The 25,887-nt window shown below is 42.5% G+C and overlaps 1 protein-coding gene across 1 annotated transcript; it reads right to left on the reverse strand.

Moving 5' to 3' along the window:
- Positions 1–4,253: 4,253 nt before the first annotated feature.
- Positions 4,254–25,334, reverse strand: rps6kc1 (ribosomal protein S6 kinase polypeptide 1). The gene is made up of 16 exons (XM_018694499.2): positions 25,139–25,334; positions 24,144–24,179; positions 22,729–22,849; positions 22,328–22,443; positions 22,143–22,236; positions 22,004–22,057; positions 21,448–21,870; positions 20,797–20,921; positions 20,340–20,438; positions 18,416–18,463; positions 17,643–17,775; positions 14,507–16,135; positions 13,773–13,862; positions 8,352–8,434; positions 6,449–6,544; positions 4,254–5,965 (listed from the first exon to the last, which is right to left on the reverse strand). The coding sequence occupies exons 1-16, from the start codon at positions 25,238–25,240 to the stop codon at positions 5,864–5,866; spliced, it is 3,351 nt and encodes a 1,116-aa protein (XP_018550015.1). The 5' UTR covers positions 25,241–25,334; the 3' UTR covers positions 4,254–5,863.
- Positions 25,335–25,887: the final 553 nt, after the last annotated feature.

The raw sequence follows: 25,887 nt of genomic DNA on the forward strand, positions 1-25,887 counted from the left end.
CACAGAGGCCCATAGCGCAACGAAAGGAGACACCTCAGGTCTCGGGGGGAGGTATTACTAGTGACACGTCTTTTGGGCACCGGTTGGGACTCCTTTACCATCTGAGCCTCGCGTATCATGACTCACACGCAGGCATGTGGGGTTATATAAAGAGACCCCCCTAAATCCAATGTGGCGGGGAAGGTGAGGTAGAACAACGCTCAGAGCAGGAAAAATAACCAGCACTTAAAGTCAGCATACACAGAGGGCGCTTTATGCAGCAAGACACCTTAGATAATTTGACTTGAAGGGAGCTGAGACACCTCTCAGGGTTAGCAGCCATTTAGTCTGTACTTAACTCTCTCTTTTGCTGGAGACTGTTTCCTGTTTCAAGTGAAAACCACTGCTAAAGTGCACAAATCTGAGAGCGCACAATGTGCTATTCTCATTTACTCACCGATGCCATATACAGATATGCACTGATGAAGGTTTATAACAAAATTTATAAAGGCATGAGGTGATTTTTTTCTTTATCACTGGAGTGCTACCTTTTTCCCTATGTGTCTTTTGTGGAAAACAAACATGAACTAATAAATACCTCAACTTATAGTAAAATACCTTTTTAGAAAGTAACCTATAATACATTAAGGGTCAGTGGCTATATGTGTTAAGTGCAAAATTTCGTGTGGTGGCCTCATGTAACCTTGTGGACTTACAATGTTGCCAGTGACCTCTTGGCGACTCTGTTATGTTGTCTCAAGGTGGGAAACCTGAGCATCACAGTATGAAGCTGTAAGGCTAATGAAGGTGCAGTGCAAATGGAGAGAGCACGGCACACCAGCACACTGTAAGTCAGTGACCTTTGAGATCACTGAACCCTTAAGGCCAATTTGTGGTTAATTTTGGGGTCGTGTTTACAGACACTGATATTTACCGAAACTGATTCTGTCACTGCACATGAACTATGTCTTTTATAGTTAAATCATCTGTTTAATTTTTTTGGTCTCATGGCGGGAGCTGAGGAAAGTGACAAAGCTGCTTTGTACTATCTGTTCAGATCAAGGCTTGAGACGGCCCAAGGCGCGAGGGCCGTGACCCCGCGTTGACAAGTGGTATTACAGCTGTTAATTAAAGTCAGATCAAGAGGAAATTTAATTTTAATTAGACTATTTTTATCCAGAGCTGATGTTTCTTGCTATGATATGCTGTATTTTCATTTTTGTATGATCCCTAGTGACTCTCATTCAGAACATCTGAGTTATTGTAGTTACAGTTGAGAGAAGAGTAAGAATATTTTCATATTTTCTTGCACTGGATATATTGAACCCTTTTCTTACATGCAGATCTGTCATCAGATGTTATGATATAAGTTTATAAAGACACATTTGCATTGTGGGTGGTAACTTAACACTGATTTTGTACAAAGGAACACCAGTGGGTTTTGTTTGTGGCTCTGCTTTTCTTCTGTTTATTGATATTGTTTGGTCATGATCCCCTCCCTAAGGATGTCACTGGACACCAGCTGCTGCTTGTCACACTACAAAACCACATTTATGTAATGGGCAGAAACTGTGAGGAAAAAATGAAATATTAGAATTTGTAGTTTTTAAATGTAAAGAAAGTGATGCAGCATCTTACACTGTGTGGGGGTCACTTGAGAAGGAAACCAAGGGTGAAAAATTGATTAATTTCCTATTTCCTCTTAATACTAATGATAGATTCAAGAAGTGTTTAAAATCAGGTTAAAAGAACAACTACTCAAGAGAGAAAGAAGTTGCCATGAGAACTAGGATAAATCACTAATTTAACTGTTTTTACACCTTTACCTGTTTTACAGTACAACTCACCTGTACCTCAGCATGTGCTGCTTCCAATGCTGTTGGCCGTGTAGCTTGTGTGTGTGTGTGTGTGTGTGTGCGTGGCGGTATGTATGTGTTTGTGTGTATGGAGGGGTGGGGGGAGATAATGAAGAGGCATTGTGTCTCTTCATAATGACATCATGGCTCTGACAGAAGCTGGAGAAGATGCCCGGGGTCTCAGAGCAGAACTCTTCAGCCTGGCGCAAGTGTGTGTGAGAGAGTGTGTGTGTGTCCATCCCTGGGCTACAGGAGTCCTCCTGGGCTTTGTGAACGAAAGTCAAACCATCAAAGACAAAAACAAAACCTGACCACCAGCAATATGAAGCAGAGGGCAGGCCATTTGGCTGCTACCCGCTCGCTCGCTGGTGCCTCTGTGTCAAAGCGATGGGTGCAAGGGCTGAGCGGAGGGAGAGGGAGCGAGGGGGGGGAGGGAGAGGTGGGAAAAGACCAGAGAGAAAGAGAGGGAGAGAGAGATAGAGAGGGAGGTCCAGGAAGTTGTACAAAGGGTTCAGGGGTCAATTCAGCCTGCAGGCCTGGGTGACGCTTTCAGGGCTCTCAACGAGAGGTCTGTATTGCATCATGGGAGTCCTTGGCGTGTCCTCTTAATCTTGCCTCTGACCAGACGGATCCTTCCCTATGGCTTTGTACACGCATAAAGACACACACACACACTCATGTAAAACACATGCACCTTAGTTCTTTGTGTGTGTGTGTGTGTGTGTGTGTGTGTGTGGAGCCAAACAGACAGTGGTGGAAAAGTATTTAGATCTTTTACTCAACAACTTTAAAATATTCAATTACTCAAAGTCCTTCATTCAAAACCCTAATTAAGAAAAAGTACAAAAGTATTATCAGCCAAATATCAAAAGTAAAACTACTTTAATGTGGCATTACTGGATTGTTGATACAGTAGAATTACTACATTTTACTGTTGTGTCTGGTTGAGATGGAGCTAGTTTTAACTACCTTTTATACAGTTACAGATTAGTTACGAGGGGTACAGGGTAAATCTTAGGGGTTGAAAAAGTTCTGCTATACCAACCTATATTATTATTATTTAGACTCTTCTGTAATCTTTGCTTGTTTGAGAAATATTGGATACTTTTACCTCTTTTGGCCTCAAACAGTGATTTACATGAGTGAAGTGTTTCTTTGGTGGAGCTACTAACAACTCATTGAAAACGTAATGGGGGCATAGGGCCCCAACCAGACGCTTTTGTATTTGGAAAAGGTCTATAAGACAAAAAGGTTTGGGAATCACTGGTTTAATCTTTAGCACTGTATTTCATAAGCATATCTTTTTATGGAATATATATAAATCCTGAAAAATAACTACAGTAATAAGTGTAGCTGACACAAAATTGCACCAAAGTACAATACTACTAAGTAAATGTATGCTGTACTGAGCCACATTATACACAAGAAAATAAAATCCAGGCTTGTATTGTAGGATGTTTAACTTCATATAGACAGTATCATACAAACTTGAACAATTAGTAGCATAAAATGTACTTGAAGGGATTCGATGGCTATTGTGAACACTGAAGGCATATCTCAAATCTACACTGAGGAAGATTGACAGGTTTCTTCTCTGAGCTGAAGTGAACCCCTCGCCCTGTGTGTGTGTGTAATGAGAGACAGGTCTTATGACGAGTACTAATCAGCCCAGACTCTTGACCCTGTGGCAGTGAGGCTGACAGAGGGGGATACACCCCGACACTGCTAACAACTGCTCTGACCTGCCTGTGTCTAGATGAGCATGTGTCGTTTCAGGTAATAGAGACGTAGCAGGAATGAGTTCACATCAAGTTCAGTCTACCCAGAATGTGAATTTTCTCCAAAAGGGAAATTTTTGTTGCATCAAATTTGTGAACAGATTATGAGGAAAAAATATAAAGTGATCTTATTGATTCACAAAGGAAATTTGATTCATTTCCAGATGCCAGAGTCCCTTCATAATCATTCCAAGTTCAACTCACATTAATTGATAACACTCCCATATCTGTATGCTATAACCAGAGCCAGCAACTAGTTAGCTTAGCACAAATCCTGGAAAATCTTCAGTGACTAGCTGCCATTTCTATGGCAACTGCTGTTAACATACATTAACTGGTTTAGCTTTAGCTATAACCAATCACAACACAAACAATGTAAACAAATTAAACTATTAATCAAAAACAGTGTATAAACTGTGCAGTCCAAAAAATGGCCCAAGTATATCAATGAGTGCTGAGTATTTATACCATACTATGTGTGTGTGTATTTGTGTGCTGGCTTGTATTACAGTCACAGTGACACTCAGCAGGAGTGACAGCAGCTTTCTAGGAGTATCATCAGTCCAGCCGATAACTGAGGGGCTGTAGCCTCAGAGCAAACACACACAGCACACTGTCTACAAAGGAAGCATCACTGCTGTTCATGTACTCATCCAGGTATGTTTATTGTTTTCCAGAATGAACTGACAGACCAGTACAGACATACAGCACAGGTAAGAGTGAGCATTCAACAGAAACCAGAGAAAAAAATCTGATCTCACTGTGATGTTTATGCCTAATAGAAGTGGTTAATAGGTGAAATATGGATTTTGTAATTTACAGATCAGTTAGTTAACATGTATTCCACCACAGTTCAGTGGAGTCAACAGAGCAGCTTCTACCGTGGAGTGATTATCTGCATGTTGTTAGAGAAATTTATTCTCATCTGATTATACAAGAGATGATATATGGTAGTAATGTTACCATTGAAATGTTTACCATATCATTCAGTCATTATAGATATTATAAAAGGATTATGATCTATGTATGTGGCAAGTTAGCGGATGTGTTGCTTAAACACAAAACACACAATCAAATAAAAGGATTTGATTGATGAGGCAGTAAGTGATTGACAAGTTTGACATAATCAAGGCTTTGACACCTGGGTGTACCTGTCACTCAGCACAACATCCTTTAAAAGGCATATTTACAAAACACACATTATTTATTGTTCAATAGATTTTTCATAGTATTAAATATATTACATAAATCATATTCTTACATGCACAAAATGCAGTGTTGCACAGTACAGAGAGTTTCCTCTGATATTCATAAAATCAGCTATAATCTATAAAAGGGCTGGTTTCAAATGCGTGGTTCAAGCCTTGTCCGTCGTTATTCTTTCTTTCCCGAATGAAAAACTCTCGCTGTCCACACAGGCTGAAGGCTTAATTTGTTTTACTGGCCCTTTTCCTAGCTATAATCTATTAAATAATTCAGTCTTAGTATAACTAAGTTCTTAACTCAGAATCAAGACCCATCTCTCACTGCAGAAGATTTTGTTCAGTCACCTTGCATAGTGTCTATCTGTTACTGTACTTCAGCTGGTTGTTGGTAAAAGGGGTTGGCAAAAAAAAAAAGTTTCTAAATCAGAACACAACCCCAGCATCAAAGAAAAAGCTCAACCTGTCTCAATTTAATCTCAACGGGCTCCATGAGGAATGACACAAGTGTTATAGGTGGCAACAAATTAAGTGTATTGCACACGCGTCTTTAGAAAAGGTGACATAAGTCTGCTTCAGTTTGAATGGATAACGTACAGTACTTCATTAATGCAGTGACAACACGAGGACAAAATGTCACCTCTCACTTTCTGTTGTGTTATTTTGGCTTACAGCTACTGTATGAGGAGTGTAAAAGCAACAATGCTGTTGTGAATCGTCACTCAATACAAGCACTTATTGTAAAAATTATTGCACTACTCGTTAAATGTTCCCTGCACCAAAAAAACCCTCTATGAGATAAAGAAATGAGCAACTTACAGGGAAGGTAATACTGCTGTTTGGCAAACTCTATAAAAAAATAATAATTAAAAAAAAAAAAGTACATGGGGCCTGAATGGCCGTACACAAAATGGGAGATGTGTGCAGAAATGCATAATCTGGATTTACTGTTTATCTACTTGTATGTCCAGTCTGAAAGGAGTTCATTCGGGACTGCCAGTTTCCCAGCATGCAGCCCTGCTTTCTGCAGTCCCACAATGCACAGCGTCTACTTGGGCCAGTCTACTCTGGCAAAGAAAGGGTGGGATTTAATATCATCCACGCCTCCCACTCCTGCTCCCAGTCTCTCCATTGGGTTGTACTGGAGCAGCTGCACAGGAGGAACAGACAGAGACCAAAAACAGACAAAATGTTAATCAAATCAGCTACAATGTCAAAGAAAAAAATCTTCATTTTCATAGACGCATTTCTTAGCTAGTGAGTTAAGCATACAAAACTGAGTAATGACACTTTGTCACATCACAGCGCAACCACACTACCCACTTCTGTTGTATTTATTCCCAACAAAATGCTCATGCTAAAGGATTTTTTTTTGCTGTGCAGCCTTTTTGTTAGGGACAGTCCTGACAAAAACTGGACAGTTGACAGGAGATGAACAAGCGTTCATGAACTGTGTAGTTTGAAACACTGTTGTATTTATTAACCAGTGACAGAGAGTATTCATTTATACAAAGAGCAGTAGATACATTTTTATACACCATGCTATCAGGGAAGGTAACTGTTTGTCTTTTTCCCAAAGTTTTCTTCAAATTTTGTTTCTGCAAAAAGTCAAGGGAAAAAAAACAACTCTCACCTGCTCCAGCAGAGATCTGGCCTCCTCTGAAACAGATTCAGGGATGTTGAGAGCCGTGTGTCGACCGATTCCAGCCGGATGGCACCGGAGCAGAGACTGTGTATTGGGGAGAGAGGGGTGGAAAGAAGAGAGGCAGATAAGCATCAATTTAAAACAAAGAGAACCTGACACACCGAGAGCTGAGGGGACAGATATAATGACACCCGCAGAGCCTAGGTCAATGTGAGAACATCAGGACTGGACAAATAGGAGGAGACCAAAGAGCCAGAGCACCTGAAACAACACTGATCACACTAACTACAAACAAGGGCATGATTTCACTACTGTTGCTCTTTCTTGGAACTGCTTTGTGTGTTAGACAGAGTGAGAGTCACAGAAAGAATGACATGGCAAAACGTATTGTTTTCGGCCAGTTTGTTCTTCGTTTATACACAGCAAGCTTTTCTGGAAGGGCCAACAGTTGATCAGCAGTAAATAAAAAGCCTGTTGATTTGTTTCTCACAGTAAAACCAGACCAGGTCAAACTGTCATTTCGGTTAACAAGAAACTGTTACACTCACAGGAAAATAATAAAGTAAAACTAATCCCAGAAGTGAGTAAGAGGGAGCACGAGACCTGCAAGTGCTTTTCTAACCACAGAATACAGTCCTATTGTTAAAATAATTGACAATAATGACTGTAATCACTGTATACTGCAACAGCGCATCTTTTAGTGCATCTACACCAACAAATTGAAAATGCTAGAGCAGAACGTGTGCGGCAAGAGAAAGCCGTAAACTGTTTGTGTGTTTGTGTTTGGGGGGGGCCCTGTGTGTTTTTTTTCCATCAGTTAGGTCGGTTGACTCTCTCTCTCTCTCTCTCTCTCCCTCTCTCTCTCTCTCTCTCTCTCCCTCTCTCTCTCTCTTTCTCTCCCGCCCGATACATGCTGCAGGAGTTCTGGCTGGGTTCCTAGCTGCAGTCAAGACTGCTCCAGGCAAGATCTTATCCTGCAAGGATCAAGAGACACTATGTGTGCCTGTGTGTGTGTATCCTTGCCAGGATCGTACCCAGACATAATCATCAAAGGAGACATCTGTGTGACTGAGGGTTTTTTTCCAGGTAAGAGTGGGTGTGTATTGTTCAACATAATAACACAAACCTAACACCCAGACTCATGTTTGGGCCATTGAAGGGAACCACTGATGGCTGATATGAAAATATGCCCACTGGCAATCAGTTAGAATTTATTCAAATTTAATAGACAATGAAAAATTGAAGGGATGTGCTGCACCTGCATTGGTTGTGTGTGTGTGTGTGTGTATGTCCTTCAAGAGAGCAGCAAGTTATAATTAGCATGTGCATGTGTTTGTGTACATGTATATACCAGCTGAATATGTATCTGTTGTCTTGCAAACAAGACCCCCCCACCCATCCCCTCCTCTGAAGCCTGTCTTGAAAGAAGGTCCCTCAGACAGCCCCGATCCAGGACCAGCCGAGCCGCAGCACCTTGAGAGCTGCCCCCAGTCTTCACCTTCCGCGGCGATCCGAGGTCGGCGTGCTCCGAGCCCGGCGCTGCTCCAGGAGCCAGCAAAAGAGGCCCAGGGAGAGCTGACCCCCTGGCCCAGCAGATGGAGCTCAGGCTGGGGGGAGAGAAAGTCACACCGACACCCCTGGCACTCCCAGAGAACCAGAGTAAGAGACGGCAGCCAAGACGCACCTCGCACACATAGGTACGCGCACACACACACACACACCCCAAAACAACAAACTCCACTTACTCAAACACATACAGACACGCGCACAGAATCACACACAACCTGGCACAACCATAAAGAGTGTGAGAGAGTTGAAAGCCAAGACACCTACAGACATCCCACAACACCTTAGCAACAAAGATAACATTTTTTAATACTTTTTGACTCACCATGCCTGTCAGGAGCTCAAACAGGATGGCGCCCAAACTCCACCAATCACACGATGCCGTTTCCTCGCCGATACCTCCCACCTCTGAAACAAGAGCAAAAAAAGAGGCAGAGACAGAGAGAGACAGAATTAATCAATAAATTAACAAACAGAGAAATAGCTTATGTGTTGGGGAGGAACATAGGCAGAAATAATCAACTAGTGATGTAAAATGAGAGAATAATCAAATACGTACAACTAAAATCATTTATTGATCTTAGGATTACAAGCTGTTTGAGGTAACGTGCTTTCAAACTCTCCATATTAAACACTGTTTGACATCACAATGACATCTTGGATTACTTAATATTTCACTGAATGTGTACTATCGATTCAAAATGAGCACAAAACATGGACTCAGTCACACACACACACACACCGCACACACACGCACACAAACAAGTGTGTATCTCATAAAAGGGTTATTTGCATAATAAAAAAGCAGTTAAATTGAGGAAACCGTCTGTGCTGCAACTTCACACCATCTGCATGACCTGACCTCAAACACACGCGCATATAACACACACACTCTCGTGAAGAAATGTGAAGCAGGAATATGAGAACAAATAGTCTAACATTCCTCTTCAGTTTTCTTTACCCCTGCACTTATTTTTAGCTCCTGAAAATAATATATACCACAGACAAGGGCTAACTATTATTATTATATTATTACTGATTATTTTCTTTATTGATTAATCTGTTGATTATTTTCTCAATTATATGATTAATATTTGGTCTGTAAATTGTCAGGAAATAGTGGCAAATAGATAAATAACAATTTACTGATACCCAAAGTCATTCCATCAACTGTTGTGTTTTGTCCAAACTCTAAAGAGATTCAGCTCGTAATAACAAGAAAAATAAATCCGCAAACTGGCACATTTAAGAAGCTGTAACCATTAAATAGTTTGTATCTCTGCTTAAAAAATAAAAAAATTAAAATATGTGATGAGTTGATTACTAAATTAGTTCCAGATTAATTTCCTGTCGATGGACTTATCACTAAAACCTGAGCTCAGGCCACATTCTGTGAGATTCAGATGCACAACCAGCTCAGTGAAAGACTACTGGGACTCACAGCGTGTATTTAAGCAAGACACAAAAAACAAAAGTGATACTCGTTTGCTAAAGTCAAAAGTAGACGTGTCAGTGAGTGTATGTGTGTGTGTCAGAGCTCCACTGGGTACCAGATGGCCTCTTGTGCCGCTTAGCTTCCCTCTGCTCTGCTCTCTCCAGAGGGAGGGCGTCTGGTCACCCAGAGGGCCGGGACCCTGGGTCATGGCTGTGTGTGCCCAGAGCCCAGGCTCCTCAGCTGGGGGAGCGTAAGAGACAAAGACCCATCGTCTCCTGGAGGCTGCCGGGACCTCTAGAGGCCCGTGCAGCTCTCTTGCAGCCAAGGTTAGAGAGGGTTATGATACGACTTGCACATTTTGTACACACACACAAACACACACATGTATACGCAGCCAACTGAGCAACCAGTCTTCAGGGCTCCCCAGGACTACTGTTTTGACAGCCAAGGAGAGAAGATCGTCATTGAATGGACTAGTGATACCTGCGTAGTTATGAGCTGGAGGGGAGATACTGGACACACACACACGCGCGCGTGCGCATGCACACGTCTCAGAGCAAGGTCGATGTCATCACAATGGATTAATGTCTAAGAAGCTGCAGGGAGAGTACAGTGGAGCTGGCTACACTTACCGCTCTGTCAGAGCGAGGCAGGGAGAAAGGGAGACAGAGAGAAAGAGGATGGGAAGGGAGAATTAACTGCATCCACAGGCCATGGGTCATTCAAAGCCCACTGTTACAGTGCGCTGTATGTTTTCAAATCCTCCAGTAACTTTCTTTCTTGAGCTGCACATTAAAACCCTCCAGCTCAAACATGCGAACTCTAAGAAAACAAAAGGATACTGAGGAGCTCAGATACACTGTTACAACAATTCAGTGTGTTCACCTCGTGGCCTCTTCCCTTCCCTTTCCCCTCAACACTGCAGTTCCCTCCTGCTTTGTATCTTAATCACACTCCATCTCCTCCCTCCTGGGGGCCATAAGGAACTTTCTCTCTTCTCCTCTTAGACCAACTTCCCTAAAAACTTAACCGACAGTCATTGTTGAAAGAGGAAGTCAAGTATACGCAGGTAGGAAGTAAGGAGGGATCGATGTGTGATGTTCCAAGACTGTGAGTGTGTGTCTTGTGAGAAGGGGAGGCTCCATCGAAATGGTGCCAAATCCTGATAGAATCAACTGAATATTCAAAACAAACCTAATACAAACACATGTCTCATCTTCACTGTGAGTACAGAGTTAAGATATTCAAATAATGAAGCAGAAGTACTTTAAAGGTGCAGTTTCTTCCATGAAAATCTTTGCAAAACAATGAGCTGACGGCCCAGTGTCAAAAGGGGAACTAAACTTTATCTTCCATGAGATCATGCATGTGGCCGAGCAGGTAAGAGGAAAAAAAAAAAAAAACTAGAGAATACAAACAGTGAGTGTGATGTTTTAGGCCTCTGTGACAGACTTGTTACCTCAGAGGGGAAGAATACTGAATTTCCCTTTTCTTAGACACTGAAGACAATCGGTTTTGGCCTTGCTTCCCTCTTAACAGAACAATAAACAATTCCTGTTTCTGCTCAAATTAGGTTCCTTCACAGTAAACAACGTGTTTTTATTTCTTATCAGAGAACAAAAACTGAACCATCTGATGTTTATCATTAATGACGAAATGGCGAGAAAGTAAATAAGCAGAAGGGCAGAATAAACAGATTAACACCCTGCCACTGTATTTTCCGAGTCCACTCCTGTGTTTTTTTGGGTGTGAATGTGTGCGTTTTAAAAACATGTTTCCTCCTTCTCTCTCACCCACACACACACACACACACACACACACACACACACACACACGCACATACGGTCACAGCAGGCCCCCTGCTAGCTTTCTGGCAAACAGTCATAAATCTGTCATCAGGAATGAAGCCATAGCTAGAGCTGACCCTGTCTGGATAAACAGCAATACATAACAAGGGCAGGAGAGACGCACACACTCACTAACCTCTGCATTAGTGTGTGTGTGTGTGTGTGTGTGTGTGTGTGTGTGTGTGTGTGGGGTGTGTGTGTTCGTAAGCACATACATCTACAGATAAATGCATGTACCTAATGTAGGGTCTGCAGGAAAGGGAAAAATACAAGCATGTAAAATAAGTGATAGCAATTATTTTGTGTAACGAGTTTAACATCAGCAACAAAAACATGGACAGAACGAGGGACAAGAAAAAGAGAGAAAGTTGCCAGCGTCTGAGTAGGACAGTCAGTGGACGTACAATTTTCACTCAACAACAGCATAACACACCCCCTGCTGGCTGCTAAGATGTATTACATCCATTGATCCACATGGGATCAACAGTCGTTTAACTAACAGGACCTTTCACACCTGGGCTGAGGTCAGTTCAATTCCAGTTTTTTACCGACATGATCTCTTTAATCCCCGACACGTTTTAATGGACGTCTTTTGCCATAAAAAATATTCTATTCAAATCCAATTATATTATGATTTGTGTGAGCTGACTGCAAGCAGCATGTGTTCCAGATAGCACCACTTTAATGATTTTTACTGTCTCTGTTTTTCTCGTTCCTTTATATTTGCTAATTTCTTCTCCCCATCCAACTGAACTGCAACTAAATTGTATATTTTAGTCGAATAACCAATTTGCAATTAATTACTGAAACTTAGCTATGATGATGGATTTAACATTTAACTTCAGTATCAAGTAAAACAAACAATTGTTAATAAAATGCTTACAGCTTCTTATAAATGGAGGATTTGCTGGAATTTCTTTGGTTCATATTTTAAATCGAATGCCTTCATCGAACAAAGTAAAGAATATTAAGAGATAACTATTGATTTGACGTTTGAAAAATAATCTGTAGATGATAATCAGAAACTGAATCAACAGTGTAGTATACTAAAAGTCAAGTGCATTTGAGTATTTTAATTTTTGAATCAACATTTTTTGAATAGTATGCATATTCCAGGTTCCTACCAACTCCACACTAATACTAAAGTAAAGATCTCTGACTGCTTATATTAACATGATTACATTACAATTAAACAGTGACTTAAGTGGTGAACATGTCTCGGCTCAGCACTTAGATTTTAAGCTACATTATGCATACATCTCCTTGTGCTGAGCTTTACTCCTGTGTCTTTAGGTCATCTACAGCTGGCCTCAGGAACATATGCCTCTGTGTGCTTCTATTTCCATTAGTAGGCTTTTAAACATGCTGTTGCTAAGAGAATAAAAATGCACACTTTGGATATTAGATAGAGCATTTGTTGCTTTCAGATTTATTACAATGGTGTCATACTGTACGTTCTAGACACAAGGAGGATTTAAATCTGAAGTGACCTTCCTGGCTTGAGAGAGAGAGGATGAATATGGGAGAATAGCTTAGTATTAAGTGCGTGGGAGAGTGAATGAGTGTGAGGGTCACTGTGTGCGTCTCTGAGAGCGCCCAGTGTTTGTGCGACAGTTATCCATCCTGCATATTTAAGAAAGATGTAATTAAATGCATTATATATAATATATCCAACAGCCCAAGTGTGAAGCCATATGCTTAAAGCAGCAACATATTGGAGAAGTTATCCAGCCATAGATGTCAGATGCATGTGCACACATACACACACACAAACACCCGCCACACACAGAAGTGTTAAGTAGGGACATGGTGCTGTAGTCTAGCAGCAGTTTGTTTTAAGCAGCTTTTAAACAGCATGCCAGAGCTGCCACAAGCTTGCTGGGGGCAACACACGGGGTTACTGTGCTTCTGCTTCACTGTTGCACAACAGCGCGCTCTACAGGACAACAAAAGTACTACAACACAACGTCAAGCTTCCTCAAAACTGTGACTGCAAAAGTTAAAGAACAGATATTACCAGTTTATTCTCCAGGCATTAACCAATCTGAGTATTAATTGGAATTTAAAAACAACACTGCTGAGATATGTACCTTGTGTATTGTGTATATATGGGGCCTTTAACGTCATAAAACAACACAACAGAATGCAGGAGAACCTTTGCATAGGGATTTCTGTCAATCTAAGAGCCAAAAAGAATCACAGCATTCATTTGTTTCTTCCCCTTTGAGTAGTGTGTGTTCACTTGGATAGTTTATTCATGTCTGGCTATGAATGAGGGTTTTGTGACCATGGGAAAGTGGCCTATTTATGGCCCTGCATGCCTGCATAGAATTAACCCCACATAAGCCTCCTAGCTGACAGGCAAACACACACGAGATGAAGCTCCTAATTAATAAGTACAGAATGAGCAGATAATAAGAAAAAAAGGAAATGAAATGTATTATGATGTGTGTGTATATCTCACCTGGTGCACAGTACATATTGGCAATGGCCTCTTTGTCACAGGACTCCTCCACGTCACTCCAGCTACAAAAGTAGGTGATCTGAACATGACCTAAAGAGAGAGACGACAGAAAAATGTTCAGCTCAGAGTCTAAGTGTGAAACATTCATCTATTGCTTTGCCTCTTGTCAACCCCACACAGTCAAGTGTCACTGTGACTCTCTACTTTTCAACCTGTTTATTCACCTTTAGAGCATTTCCTTCCTCCGTTCTTTTCTGCCTCTCTACATCCCCCTGTGAGCTTTTCAAGCACACAGCCCCGGCGATTACTCCTGTTTAGCGGCTACCCGTTAACGCTATCATTAGAACTAATGGTGTCATTAGGTAGCCGTGGCCATTAGCCTGGGCTAGCCAGACTGATGCACCACACTATGCCGTTGATGGGCCCTTTAGAACAATAATTACCACCAGGGAGACGAAAACAGCCACTCAGCTAATTAGACGCTTGTTGATAACGAGGTGGAGAGAGATGATTGTAGGACGACAAAAGAAGAAGTTGAGGGGGAATCTGTGACCTCCTGGTAAAACAACACTTTCCCTTCTGGAAGAGTTTTCATTTTGGTAAATGGATTAGATTATGGTTGACTGACAGAGACAGTCCCTCAATCAAATACTACTGGATCTTAGAAATTAATAAGCAATGACCCTGACTTTTAAATTCAGACATTCTCAGCTCGGTAATAATGGATGTCTAACCTTTGTGGTCAAGCAGAATGTTTTTGGGGTTTAGGTCTCGACAGATGATGCCCTCTTGGTGCAGAGAGTCCAGGGCTGTCACCATCTCTATGGCCCAGCATCGTACAAACTCCTCCGGGATGCGAGCTTGGGACGCAGCCAGCGACAGCTCGTCCAGCTCTGCAAACAGCCGTGATACTTCTTTATCAAATTCGCTGCCACCTGTATTACTAACAACTCCTGATGATTCACCATCAAGATTCAGTAAACTCTCAACCACAGCACAGGCCTCAGTCCCATTCGTGGCTGGGATAGAGTCTGCACCGGGGTCTGTGTTCACCCTTGTACCGGCCTCTAGTGTCTCACTGTGGGAGTCAGTATCTGGATCAAGAGGGAGGTCATTATTTTCAGGTTCAACACCCATTTTGTCAGAGGCCTCTTGTCCAAATGCAAGGCTGTAGTCATCCCACAGTGAGTTGAGGGGAGAGGAAGATGCAACACTGGTGTCACAGGTTGCAGAGGCTATACACAAAGATGAAAACTCCTGCTCCAGCGGCTGCTCCTCCCCTTCGTCAGGCTGGCTGTGAAGCTGTAAAACATCAGGCTGAATGAATTTCTGAGGAGAGGCTGTGGCCTCGAGGCCCAGACACACCCCCGAAGCCTCTAATTCCTCCTGTAATGAGTCCACAGCCCCACTCATTACAGGGAGGTTGACCAAAAGATCTGGCGGGTGACCCTCATCCTCCACTACTGCCTCTTTAAATGAAATGACTGGCACGGACTCATTGGAGCCTTTATCACTGCAGTCCAACCACCAAAGCTCCGAGCTGTGGCCCTTGACCTCCTGAGCCAGCTCTGGAAGACCCTCGGTGAAATCCGAGCCCAGGTCAGACGTAGAAAAGTGTGGGACCGGCTTATGAAGGGGCCGCTGCTCTCCTGAGTCGAGGCAGGTCACCTCACTTGCGCTGTCTTTGCTGTCGATACGGAAAAACTCCATTGGCGTGTGCTTGGACTGATCCAGAGACAGAGGCGCGGCAGGGGAGGGTAAAGGACTAAAGACTTCGCCGTGGTCCTGCCCCTCACCACGGTCTTGCTCGTTGTCGTGGGTGTGGCCGCTTTTGTCAGACGACTCGGTGAAGAAGCCAAGTTCCTGAGAGCTGAGAGGTGAGGAGAGGCTGTCGTTGCTCAGCAGCGAGCGGCTACGTGAGGAGGTGGTGGTCGTCGCAATGGGCACCTCCAGTGACAGCATTTCCTGTTCGCTCTTCTCTTCCTCCTCTAGTGCATCTGGTTCTACTTTGTCTTGTTCATACTCATTGCAGAGCGTCAAATAACTGTTAGTGCACTCTTCCTCAGAGGTGGCTCCGGAGTCTGACTGGGCCCCAATTTGCTCCATGAGCCTAAGAGGGAGAGCACTTTTAAGGGGAGACGTGATGAGGCTTTCTCCCTCCTTCTGCAGCTCTGAGACAGAATCGGAACCAGCAACAGGCCCTGAACCGGAACTGGCTGAACCTAGGTCCAGCTGTGGTACATGTACGTGTTGTGGGGAGTGCACAGCCGCCGTGTGGCTCTTCTGGATGAAAGGAATGTCAAAGCTCTCCTCTGGGCTTGAATTACGCAGGTACTTTCCAATGTGCGACCACAGTTTCCCACCTGAAGATAAAAGAAACAGGGCATTAAAGACAAAAAGTCAAACATTTTCCATTTTACCATTTTCAAACCTGTCTCTGCTCTGGTGGGTGGCAGCTCTGAACATCGCTGACTGGTCAAACATAAGCCTTATTCACATAGTAAGCAAGTGCTGGGTGCCAGCTGAATACATTTAAGGAAGAGGGATAATATATTAATGTTTTCTTTAAAAAGAAATGTAAATGTGTTGTACATTCTAAACAGATAGTCAGAACCAGTGTCTCTGTCACCTGCCCTGGCTATACTGTATGTAAATTAGTGCGATAATTTGATTCAACATAAATCTGGATGTGTTTCAAATATTTGCCGTGTTAGTAAACCATCAGAGATATTTAAAATGTCTAAATTAGATTTTGAACAAGAACCTCAAGATTGGAGCCATTAAAGCCTCTGGGTTTTTAATTGTGCTTTGGCAGTGTATTTTACCAAGCTGACCTCCGATTCTCTCCTGTCTAATTTATCCAATTTTCATCGTTCTTAAGATACGATGGAAGCACAAATAGGAATACATAAAAGCTCCTGACTTTAGCTTCTGAGGGTCCTTGGTTACTGGGACTATTTGGTGAAAAGGGTCATTAGTTTCCACTTAGGAATGAGTAACTAAGGTAAACAAAAACAATCGTGACTGAAACCAATTTGGCTAAATGGGGTTGTGTGTGTTTTAGGTTCCCAGTGTAATGTGAGTGTTTTGACTTCTCTCTGTCTTACACACACACACACACACGCACACATGCACAGAGAAGGCACATGCACACACAGCTGTAGAGTGAGCAATTGGAGGCCAGCATCTGTTGTGTGTGATGAGAATGGATAGGGAGTTCACAGTGATGATAATGATAGCGGGGCAGCTCGATGGCTTAGAAAGTAAAACCATCCACATGTTGTTTTGTCCAATGTCACTCAGGTCACTGCCTCCCTCCGTCTGCTTGTCTATCCTCATTCAGCCCGTCAGCTGTGAACAGTGTACTATAGAAGCACAAGGAGCAGCCCTGGATGTTCTGAATAACGGAGCTGGGATGTAACAGTGGTGAAACTGTGCCTTCTCTGGCATTTGATTAGCTTTATTAGATCATGTTTAACAGCTCCATATAATATTCAATACTGTCCGCTAATATTAGCGCAGGGTGGTTATGGAGTACACCAGATTGAATAGGTTACAGGGCATTAAAAAATATGGCTGCCTTTCACTGTATGCGCTCACCCACACATTCACACAATCTACGCACACATCCTAGAGTGAGTGGGATGTAAGGAGGCCCAGGTGTTGGCATAGCTAATGAAGCATGGCGCCACCTGGTATTCAGAATAACGACCTGTGACACACACCCATCTCTATCAAACATCTGTCTGGAACAAGGGCAGACAGAGGGGTGGGAGACGAGAGGAAGAGAGATCAGGCGAAGGAGGGAAACAGAAAGGGAGACAAAAGAGGGAAGATGAGACGGATGAGCATGCAAAGTGAGCGTCTTACCTTCAGCATACTGCAGCAGGAGGAAAACCGCGTCTTCACAGACGATGAACTTCCTCAGCTGCACCATGTGGGGCACGGAGTGAGGCATGATGGTCCTCTTAGTCCGCCCACAGTCACTGCTTTTCCTCAGACCCTGTGATAAGAAGGGAGAGAAGAGGGGAGGAGGTGAGTAATTTAAGTCAGAGTAGGTGCACAAAAAAGGCTGTGCGTTTAAGGACAAGAGGAGAAAAGGAAAATTAACCCAAATAAGGAGGGCATGCACCAGAGGAGGAAGAGGAGGGTGAGCGTTTAGGATTGTGCGAAGACTAAGGTGTAAAAAAAAAAAAAAAAAAAAATTAGAAAGGGAGCGTGGCAAAGGAGAAAGCTCCCATTAACGAAGTGCCAGCTATGCCCCATGGCAACCCAAAGTCACTGGATTCATCAAGCCACATACAGCGCGTGACTTTAAAAGAGCCACATAAATCTATCAGCGCTACACGTAAAGTTCACATTGGCTGTGAGCACGTTAAGGCATGTGTGTCTGTGTGTGCGCACGTGGGTGTGTAGTCATCTGTGCCTGCACTGTGCGTTGGCATCTGGCACACGTCTCACACCTGAGAGCAGAGGAGCTGACAGCGACAGGCCCATTAGAATCAATTACACCGGTCACACACAGGGGCTTCTGGCACACTTCACACCTACACTTACAGTCAGGACGACGAGGATGAGGGGCACGACTCTAACCACACACACACACACACACACACACACACACACACAAAAATTACACTTACCTTCAGGATGAACGTCTCTTCTGTTCTCTTGTCCATGACCAAAAGAACCTGTGATGGAAGAGTGCCATTAATTGCCATGTATGAACAGACATACACAGTCTAAGATGATGTAGTGGTTATGTCCTCCAGAGCAGTGTTTTTCAACCACTGGGTCAGGGCACACATAAGGGTCACTGCAAGATAAATGTAGGTACCTAAATTATACCAGAAAAACTGGCAGTAAAACGACAGATCCTGCTGTGTTCACCAAACTAAGTCCAACTGTAATAGCAATAGCTGTGAAAAACAAACCAAAACCAAAACAAAAAAGAACAGTTAAAAGGAGACAGAATTAACTCAAAAATAGCTTTTACCTGAATCAATTAGCTCAATTGATTGGTTGATAAATGACAACAATTTCTGATAATCATTCAGTCTTTCATCATTCAAAAATGCCAAGATTTGCCACTTTTCCCTTTTTGTTTATAAATATTTTGTAGCTGGAGTACCTTTGGAAAAAAATAATAAAATAACAGACTAATCATTACTGAAAATAATCATTAGTTCCAGGTTTTAAAATACACAAAAAAGGTACATATGAGCAATTTACAAGCCAAACTGCTGGTCATTCACATTTATATTCATGTGAGATTCACACATTTCTCTACTAAGCTCCTAATTTTGTTTTTTACATTTTGGAGCACATGTGTTCTTTGGAAAATATGTCACCACAGGGCTGTGCAGTGCATCATAATGGTTAGAGTTGCCATCTCTAAATCCCTTTGTTTTTCCCTTCTGCACCCAGATTTCAACAAAAAAAGGAGAAGCTCCTTCCATCTCTCATCTCACTTTCCTTCAGCTTCTTTCTCTGTCTCTCCTTTTCCTTCTCACATCTTTATTTCCTCCTGCCTTTTCATTCCTGACATCTCCATTGCTCTTCTGCGCCCTCACCGTCTCAGGGGAGAGCTCGAGCATATGTGCGCGACCCGGATGTTGTGTTTGAGTGCGTGGCGTAGTGCATGCGTATGTTTTGTGGGTTCGTTCTCTCCATGTGACCCTGGCTGGGACCAAACAGGTGCGGGCTAAATGGATATGAATGGAGCTGTGAGTAAACAGAGTGGCAGTGCTAGCCAGGGCGCTAATATAATTAAGACACAAACATCAGGGAAGGGGGGAGGTGGAGAGGAGGGGAAGCGGGGGGGGGGGGGGGACTAGGGTGAGGAGCTCTTTCCATCTGTCCCCTCTGTCCCCATTAAAAGTGAAAGGAGGAAGGAGGAGGAGGAGGAGAAAACGAGAGAGGAAAGCAGGGCCATTTCTGAATAACTTAGTTTTCACTTGCAGTGTTTTTGTTGTTGTTGTTGTGTTTGAGTTGTTTCTGACATATTGTGGATTTTGTATACACCTCCACAGAAGAACACATGTTGGTGTTGTGTCAACATTTTCCTTGGGGTTTTGTGTGTGTGTGTGTGTGTGTGTGTGTGTGTGTCTAGGATGAGCATCATTGATTCAATGTTGTGTGCCGCTCTCTGAGCTGCCTGCCAAGTCATTTCATGGCTGAGTGGTGAAGTTGCTTCGCCGGCAGCTGGTTGAGAGGACCAGCAACCCAAACTGACCTTGTGGTAGCCATAACTGACATTAACATACACACTCAGCCTTTACCATACCATCCAGTAAATCTATTACGTTTTATAGCTTCGGATAAAAGAGGTGGTCGAAGAAGGAAAGGACACAAGGAGGAGAGATTTGGATACGGATGCCATCCACATTTTTCTGGGCTGGAACTAATAAAAAATAAAGTAAAATGTATATTTTTAAACACATCTATTTTCAGTCTTTGTGTCCATTAGACACTCTACTGGCAGAAAAATGACAAATTGTTCATTGGCCTTTTGAATGAAAAGTCACAAAATTTGGTGATAAGTTGCAAGACACATAATAAACTTACCTTATCTATGACCCCCAACACCCTGTAAGCTCTCAGCTCCTCAGATGGACTCTGCTGACCCCCTCTGCTGGTGGAAGGACAGCACTGTGCCCCCAAAGCCTTTAAAAAGAAAAATATTTCACAGTGTCTTAATACTGTGCAATTTTATAATTAAAAGATGTCACACTCACTAGGTATTGTAATGTGTATTGTAACATGTGACTGTGTAATGTATGAGAAACAAGTTAATGTGATCATCACAAGGCAGACAATGTTTAATACAAACAAAACAGCATTTTAAAGAAAGCACACCAACAGTTTGGGCTGTGAATGTGTACTGACTGACAGAAACCCAACCACTCTCCAATACAACGCCTCAAGTGATTTGAGGACCCTGGCGGATGCATGCAGTATGAAGTACATTTGCATAATCTAACATACACAGCATAAGGGCTGATGACATTTCCCTCCCACTCACCACTGACTGTGTTGACCCTTGACCCATGTTGCTTCTCAGATGCTGACTGGATATCTGTTCTGCTCGCATCAGATACTCAGCAGTCTTCTTCTTCACTGCCTCCCGCCGCGTGGGACTGGGTTCACCTGAAAGGGGGGTGAATGAGATCAATGATTTTTCTTTACAAAGCAGTTTTATGTACCAGCATTTTATTAACTGATAAAAACAGCATGTTATTATTGTGATAGGACTAATTAAACTGTATGGGTCATGCATATGGTGGATGCTTACAGAATCGCAGCCTTTGTAACCACAAGGCTGCCCATTCGAGCAGAAAGACATCCATGGTGACTACCTGGTATAAAGTAATGAGCTTAGATAGCTGTGTCAATTTGTGTTACTTTGGATTAGTAACAGCAGGATGCCCTAGGGCACCAGTTTCCAAGTCTAGATCATGACCTATCTGTGGGCTGTGGAGGATTTTTAATGGGTTTGCTAGTCATGTGGAGTCTTACTGAGTCTGTGAAAACATGCTGAATGGTGCTTAAAAGAATTCATCATCAACCTTTGGTTTACAGTGAGAGAAAATGTTGTCCTTATAAACAAAGCTCTGTTGCTGTTGTCTATGTGTTCTCGGTCTTAAGTGGACTCTGAGCTCTTGACCAAACTGACCTTGCACTCCTTGCAGTAGCAGGTCCACCCCATTGCGATAGTAGGAAAAAGCTGCCTGGTAGTCCTGCTCTTTCTCCCTCTGTACAGCCAGGCAGATGAGTTCACTGGCTTTGTCCAGGTAATCTGACTTTACGTCCTTTGGGTTTCCACCGGTGGCTTTCTTCAAACCGCCGGAAAAGAGTGGCGTCCGGCCCGGCCAGCTGACCTCTGGGTTAGGGGCAGAGGAGGCAGGGACCGGGGCAGGAGATGGGGTGCGGCGTTCGTGCAGGGAGGGCAAGCGAGGGCTGCAGCTGCTGCTAATGTTGGTAGCTCCCCCTTGTGGATGGTTTGGGGAGGTACGGCCTGAGGCCATGCCATCATCCAGCTCAGCCAGAGAGTCTGTATCCACAGCCAGGGAGGTCAGGTCGCTGTCACTGGACGGGCCTGGGGAGGGAAGAATGCTAGGGTCAATATGGATAGATACATACCTACACACTATATAATACGTCTATATATGACTCAAAACATCAGAAAAGCTAATGTAATAGCTAATGCTAATTTAATTAATAAACTCTACCTCCATACTCAGATGTGACAGTCAAATCCTCAGCACCGCTGATGTCTCTTTGAACTGAAAAATACATCCATACATATCTGAGCAAGGTTGATTTTACAGCCACAGTAAATTAAGAGGATGAATGACTCTGTGACCCTACCATCAGAGCTGCAGTCTGACAAACTGTCTGCCAGGAAGTCCGAAAAGGGCTCAGCTGGTCCAATGAGCTCTGAGCCGTCGTGGACCTCACCTCCCTGGGAAAATATTAAAAACACTGGAGTCTATAGTCTCCTTAAATTATTGTGTTTTTGCTTGTGTGTGTGTGTGTGTGTGTGTGTATGGTACCTTGAAGAAATCTTGGATGTGCTGACTACTGTAGAGAGCAGGGATATTAGCAGAGAACTGCAGCAGATCCTCAGAGCACTGTCTTCTCTCCTCAATCACTGAGTCATCAAAACGACCTGCAGATACATATACAATGACATGTGTGTGTGTATGTGTGTGTAAGCATGTGATCATATCCACCTAGAGTGGTGCTTGCTGACTGAGTAATAACACTAAGTTTGCTCAAGGGGGCAGAGTCAACACTATTTTTTCTGTAGTCCAAAGATTCAGTATGTAGTGTCTTGTGCTAAAACAAGTCTGTCATTATTACAGTTTTTCTTTAATCACTTCAGAGAGGGTTTAAGGAGGACCATAAGAATCAAACAAGAGAAGAGGGCTCTGATAAAGGGGAATTGTCTTACCAAACACTTTGGCCTTGGCAAAGGGGGGAAACAGCTCAGACTGGCTACATACATTCTTGTGCAGCTGCCAGAGATTCTGATGAAGCTTCCGGAAATCACTGTATCTCTTCCATACTGTTATCTACACAAAGAGAGAGGGAGAGGGGATGGATTAAGATAGAGAAGGATGGATGATATCAATGTTCTTTACCAAACACTGCTCAACAGGGTAACTTGATTTTGCACTTGTTTGTGTAAGTAATTATTACGCTGCTATTACTTAACTGATTTTTAAATATCGATTCATTTAAATATTCATTATCTTTTTAAAGGCAACAAAAATTTAGAGAACTTAAACAAAAGCACTCAATAGCCTAAAAGATTGATGGATTAGGTCAGCTCCTATGCCAACACATAAATCAGTGCAACTCACATGACAAGCTAGATTCCTTATCTGACCACCATCTTGTGCAATAAAACCTCAAATACAAGACACAACATTCACACACAAACCTGAATGAAGTAGTTCCATACTCTGTGGGATAAAGCAAGATATAATGGCCTAATGTTGTGATGCAAGTCCGGTTTGCTAAATCTTGACTGGGCGACTTGTGTGAGACGAACTGGGCTGAGCACCACTCCCAAACAGGAGCAGTACTAAGTAATGGGGGTATGTATGTTCCCAGACAAAACTCTTTCACTCTGTCTCTTAGACACACATGCAGTAATTGACATCATGCCGGCTGCATTAGCACTGGTTCCAGGCCAGACTGCATTCCTCAGTGTGTCTCAGAAGTAACAGAGGATGTATGTGTGTTTTTACTGCATGTTGGTGGCACATTGTGAGAAAGACAGATATTTAAATATCTTATTAAACCATTCAAAAAACAAAACAAATTGTCTTGAGCCAGAAAAAAATCCTTAAAATGGTCTCAATGATGCGTAATCAGTAATTAAAAAAAAAGTAATAATAACTGGACTTTGAGAACACATGACAAGCATTCCTTAACATTTAGTCTGTGGACTATAACAGCCTGCATGTCAGTACACTGACATATAGACAGTGAGCTTTCAAAGTACACAATGAATGAATGTGTGAGCGAGTAATCCCACAGTTCTCCTGATGTAAGCCTAAAACATGATTTTTTTTAAATGACGTTTTTCTCAACTGAATTTTCTGGTCAGAAAATGAACCTTGCAGCTATTTATCACAAGAGTACTTGTGTCAGTTTAAGCTTATATTTGCTGAAATTTCTTAAATACATAATGAATTTTGAAATGTATTATTACACGTTTTAAAAGTTTCAAGGTCTTAACCCAGTTAGGTTGTGGAAAATTCCCTCTTAAAAATTCCATCAATCTCCTGTCTTCCAAGAAAGTCAGCTCACAGCACACTCACAGAGTCACTATATAAAAATAATGGATTCATATCTTACCTCTTGGACATCTTCTGGGTTCTTCCTGGAGATAATCTGTGTGGCAGAGGGAGAGGAGAGCTCAAGGCTTTAGAAAACCCAGTGTTTCTGATTCCTATCTTTAAAAATATAAGATGTCAGTGCTAGTTTTGCTGCAAGGACTTTGTTGCGGGGTTGTCACTAGTATGAGCTGGGACACAGCTCTGAGTGTGACAATGACTGCATTATGAAGAGAATGACGGAAGTCTTGAGAGTTAGAACGAGACATCACCAGCATTCATGACAAACAGGATCTCAGGCAGGCAAAGAAGCTCAGCCTGTCCTTGTGGCTGTAAAAATCACTGAACACACTGGTGACTGGAGGTCTGACAGAAGTGTGGATAAATCATGGGATATTTCTCTTCATTTCATCATCAGTGGACAAACTTCTACATGTCAACACTTGATCTGTGAGTTATTACACATTATCAATGGGGACAGGGGCCAGAGCCTCATTGTCCGAAACCGAAAATGATTTTTTTCCTGGGTTTCTCTTTATCCTAACTTGAAATATTTTCAGCGTACAGACGCACTCTGGAAGATAAATTTAGAGTATTTATGCCATGACAATACGAACCAGTTGTCATCGTTAACGTTATCTCCTTATCACCCCTGCCCGTCTATTGTGACGCCTCATGTAACAGTAACAGGCAGTAGCTCCTTTGCTATCCCCCACTTAACACCGGGTTTACACAGCGCTTGGGTCGGATTTTAACAGTATTGCTAATGTTGCTAATGTAAGTAAGCATTTAGACAACCCACTGGTAGTAAAACCCCATACGTGAAAACACAATCAAGTGTAAATGTGCCTGTTAGCTACATCTGCTGTGTCCACAAAAGCTGTCACCACTGTCAGCTAATAACAAAGAGGTTAAAATAACATTACTTGTGTTTACATCACATTATCTCGGCTAGCTAGCCATCTTAGCTAACAACACCTAGCATTAGCCCTAGCTGCCCATCTTCCCTTTACTTACCCTTGCGGTGACTTTGTACACGGTGTAGCCTTTCTGGTGCTTTTTAGGGTCTGTGACAGTATAAAACCGAGCAAGTTCTCCTCTGTCCCGCTGCGATATCATTCTGATAGTGACAACATTGCCAAAGCTACTAGCCGGCTAGCCGTACACATTCATTCCCTGACTGACAGCACAGTGGCAGGCAGGCAAATAAGTTGGAGCTCCCCCCTGAGGAAAGTCTATGAAACGACCTGTTTTAATGTCACTTGCATTCTTTTTTTTGATTGATGACACATATATTATTTCGGATATATATATTTAATTTATTAAGTTAGTGATTAAAAAATGATTGGTTCTTTTATATAACCCTCACAATCATCAGTGCAGGTAACACAATTATGAACGCAAACAGTGATAATACGTGTTAGTGCTATATTCTCACACATAGACTAATCATGATAGATGTATAGATACAATGAAAAGTTACCAGTTAAAACAGAGTTGGGCTATAGTGCTCGGTGGCTCACTTATGGCTTAGTGGAATACCTGATTAGAACAGAGTCATTGTTAATGTTATTAATAACAGGGGTTAAAAAAGGCCTATTCAGAGAGTGTTAAAAGGTACAACCATAATACAGGAATTTCTGTTTTTGTCCACATTAAAAACATGTCATTTTCATACTGATACAAAAATTATATAGAAATCTGTTATTGTCAAATCTATTATTGGCACTTTGTTCATTGTTTGCAACATTGCCCAAATTGGTCTA

Source organism: Lates calcarifer, linkage group LG7_1 (assembly GCF_001640805.2).
Source record: "Lates calcarifer isolate ASB-BC8 linkage group LG7_1, TLL_Latcal_v3, whole genome shotgun sequence".
In the NCBI taxonomy this organism is placed as follows: Eukaryota; Metazoa; Chordata; class Actinopteri; family Centropomidae; genus Lates; species Lates calcarifer.

Coding starts and splice junctions, on each gene's coding strand:
- rps6kc1 (XM_018694499.2), bottom strand. CDS start 25,240: ATGATATCGCAGCGGGACAGAGGAGAACTTGCTCGGTTTTATACTGTC. Junction 17,776..18,415: donor AAGAGACGTTCATCCTGAAG/GTAAGTGTAATT, acceptor TTCTTATCACAG/GGTCTGAGGAAAAGCAGTGA. Junction 8,435..13,772: donor CAATATGTACTGTGCACCAG/GTGAGATATACA, acceptor CTCTTGTTTCAG/AGGTGGGAGGTATCGGCGAG.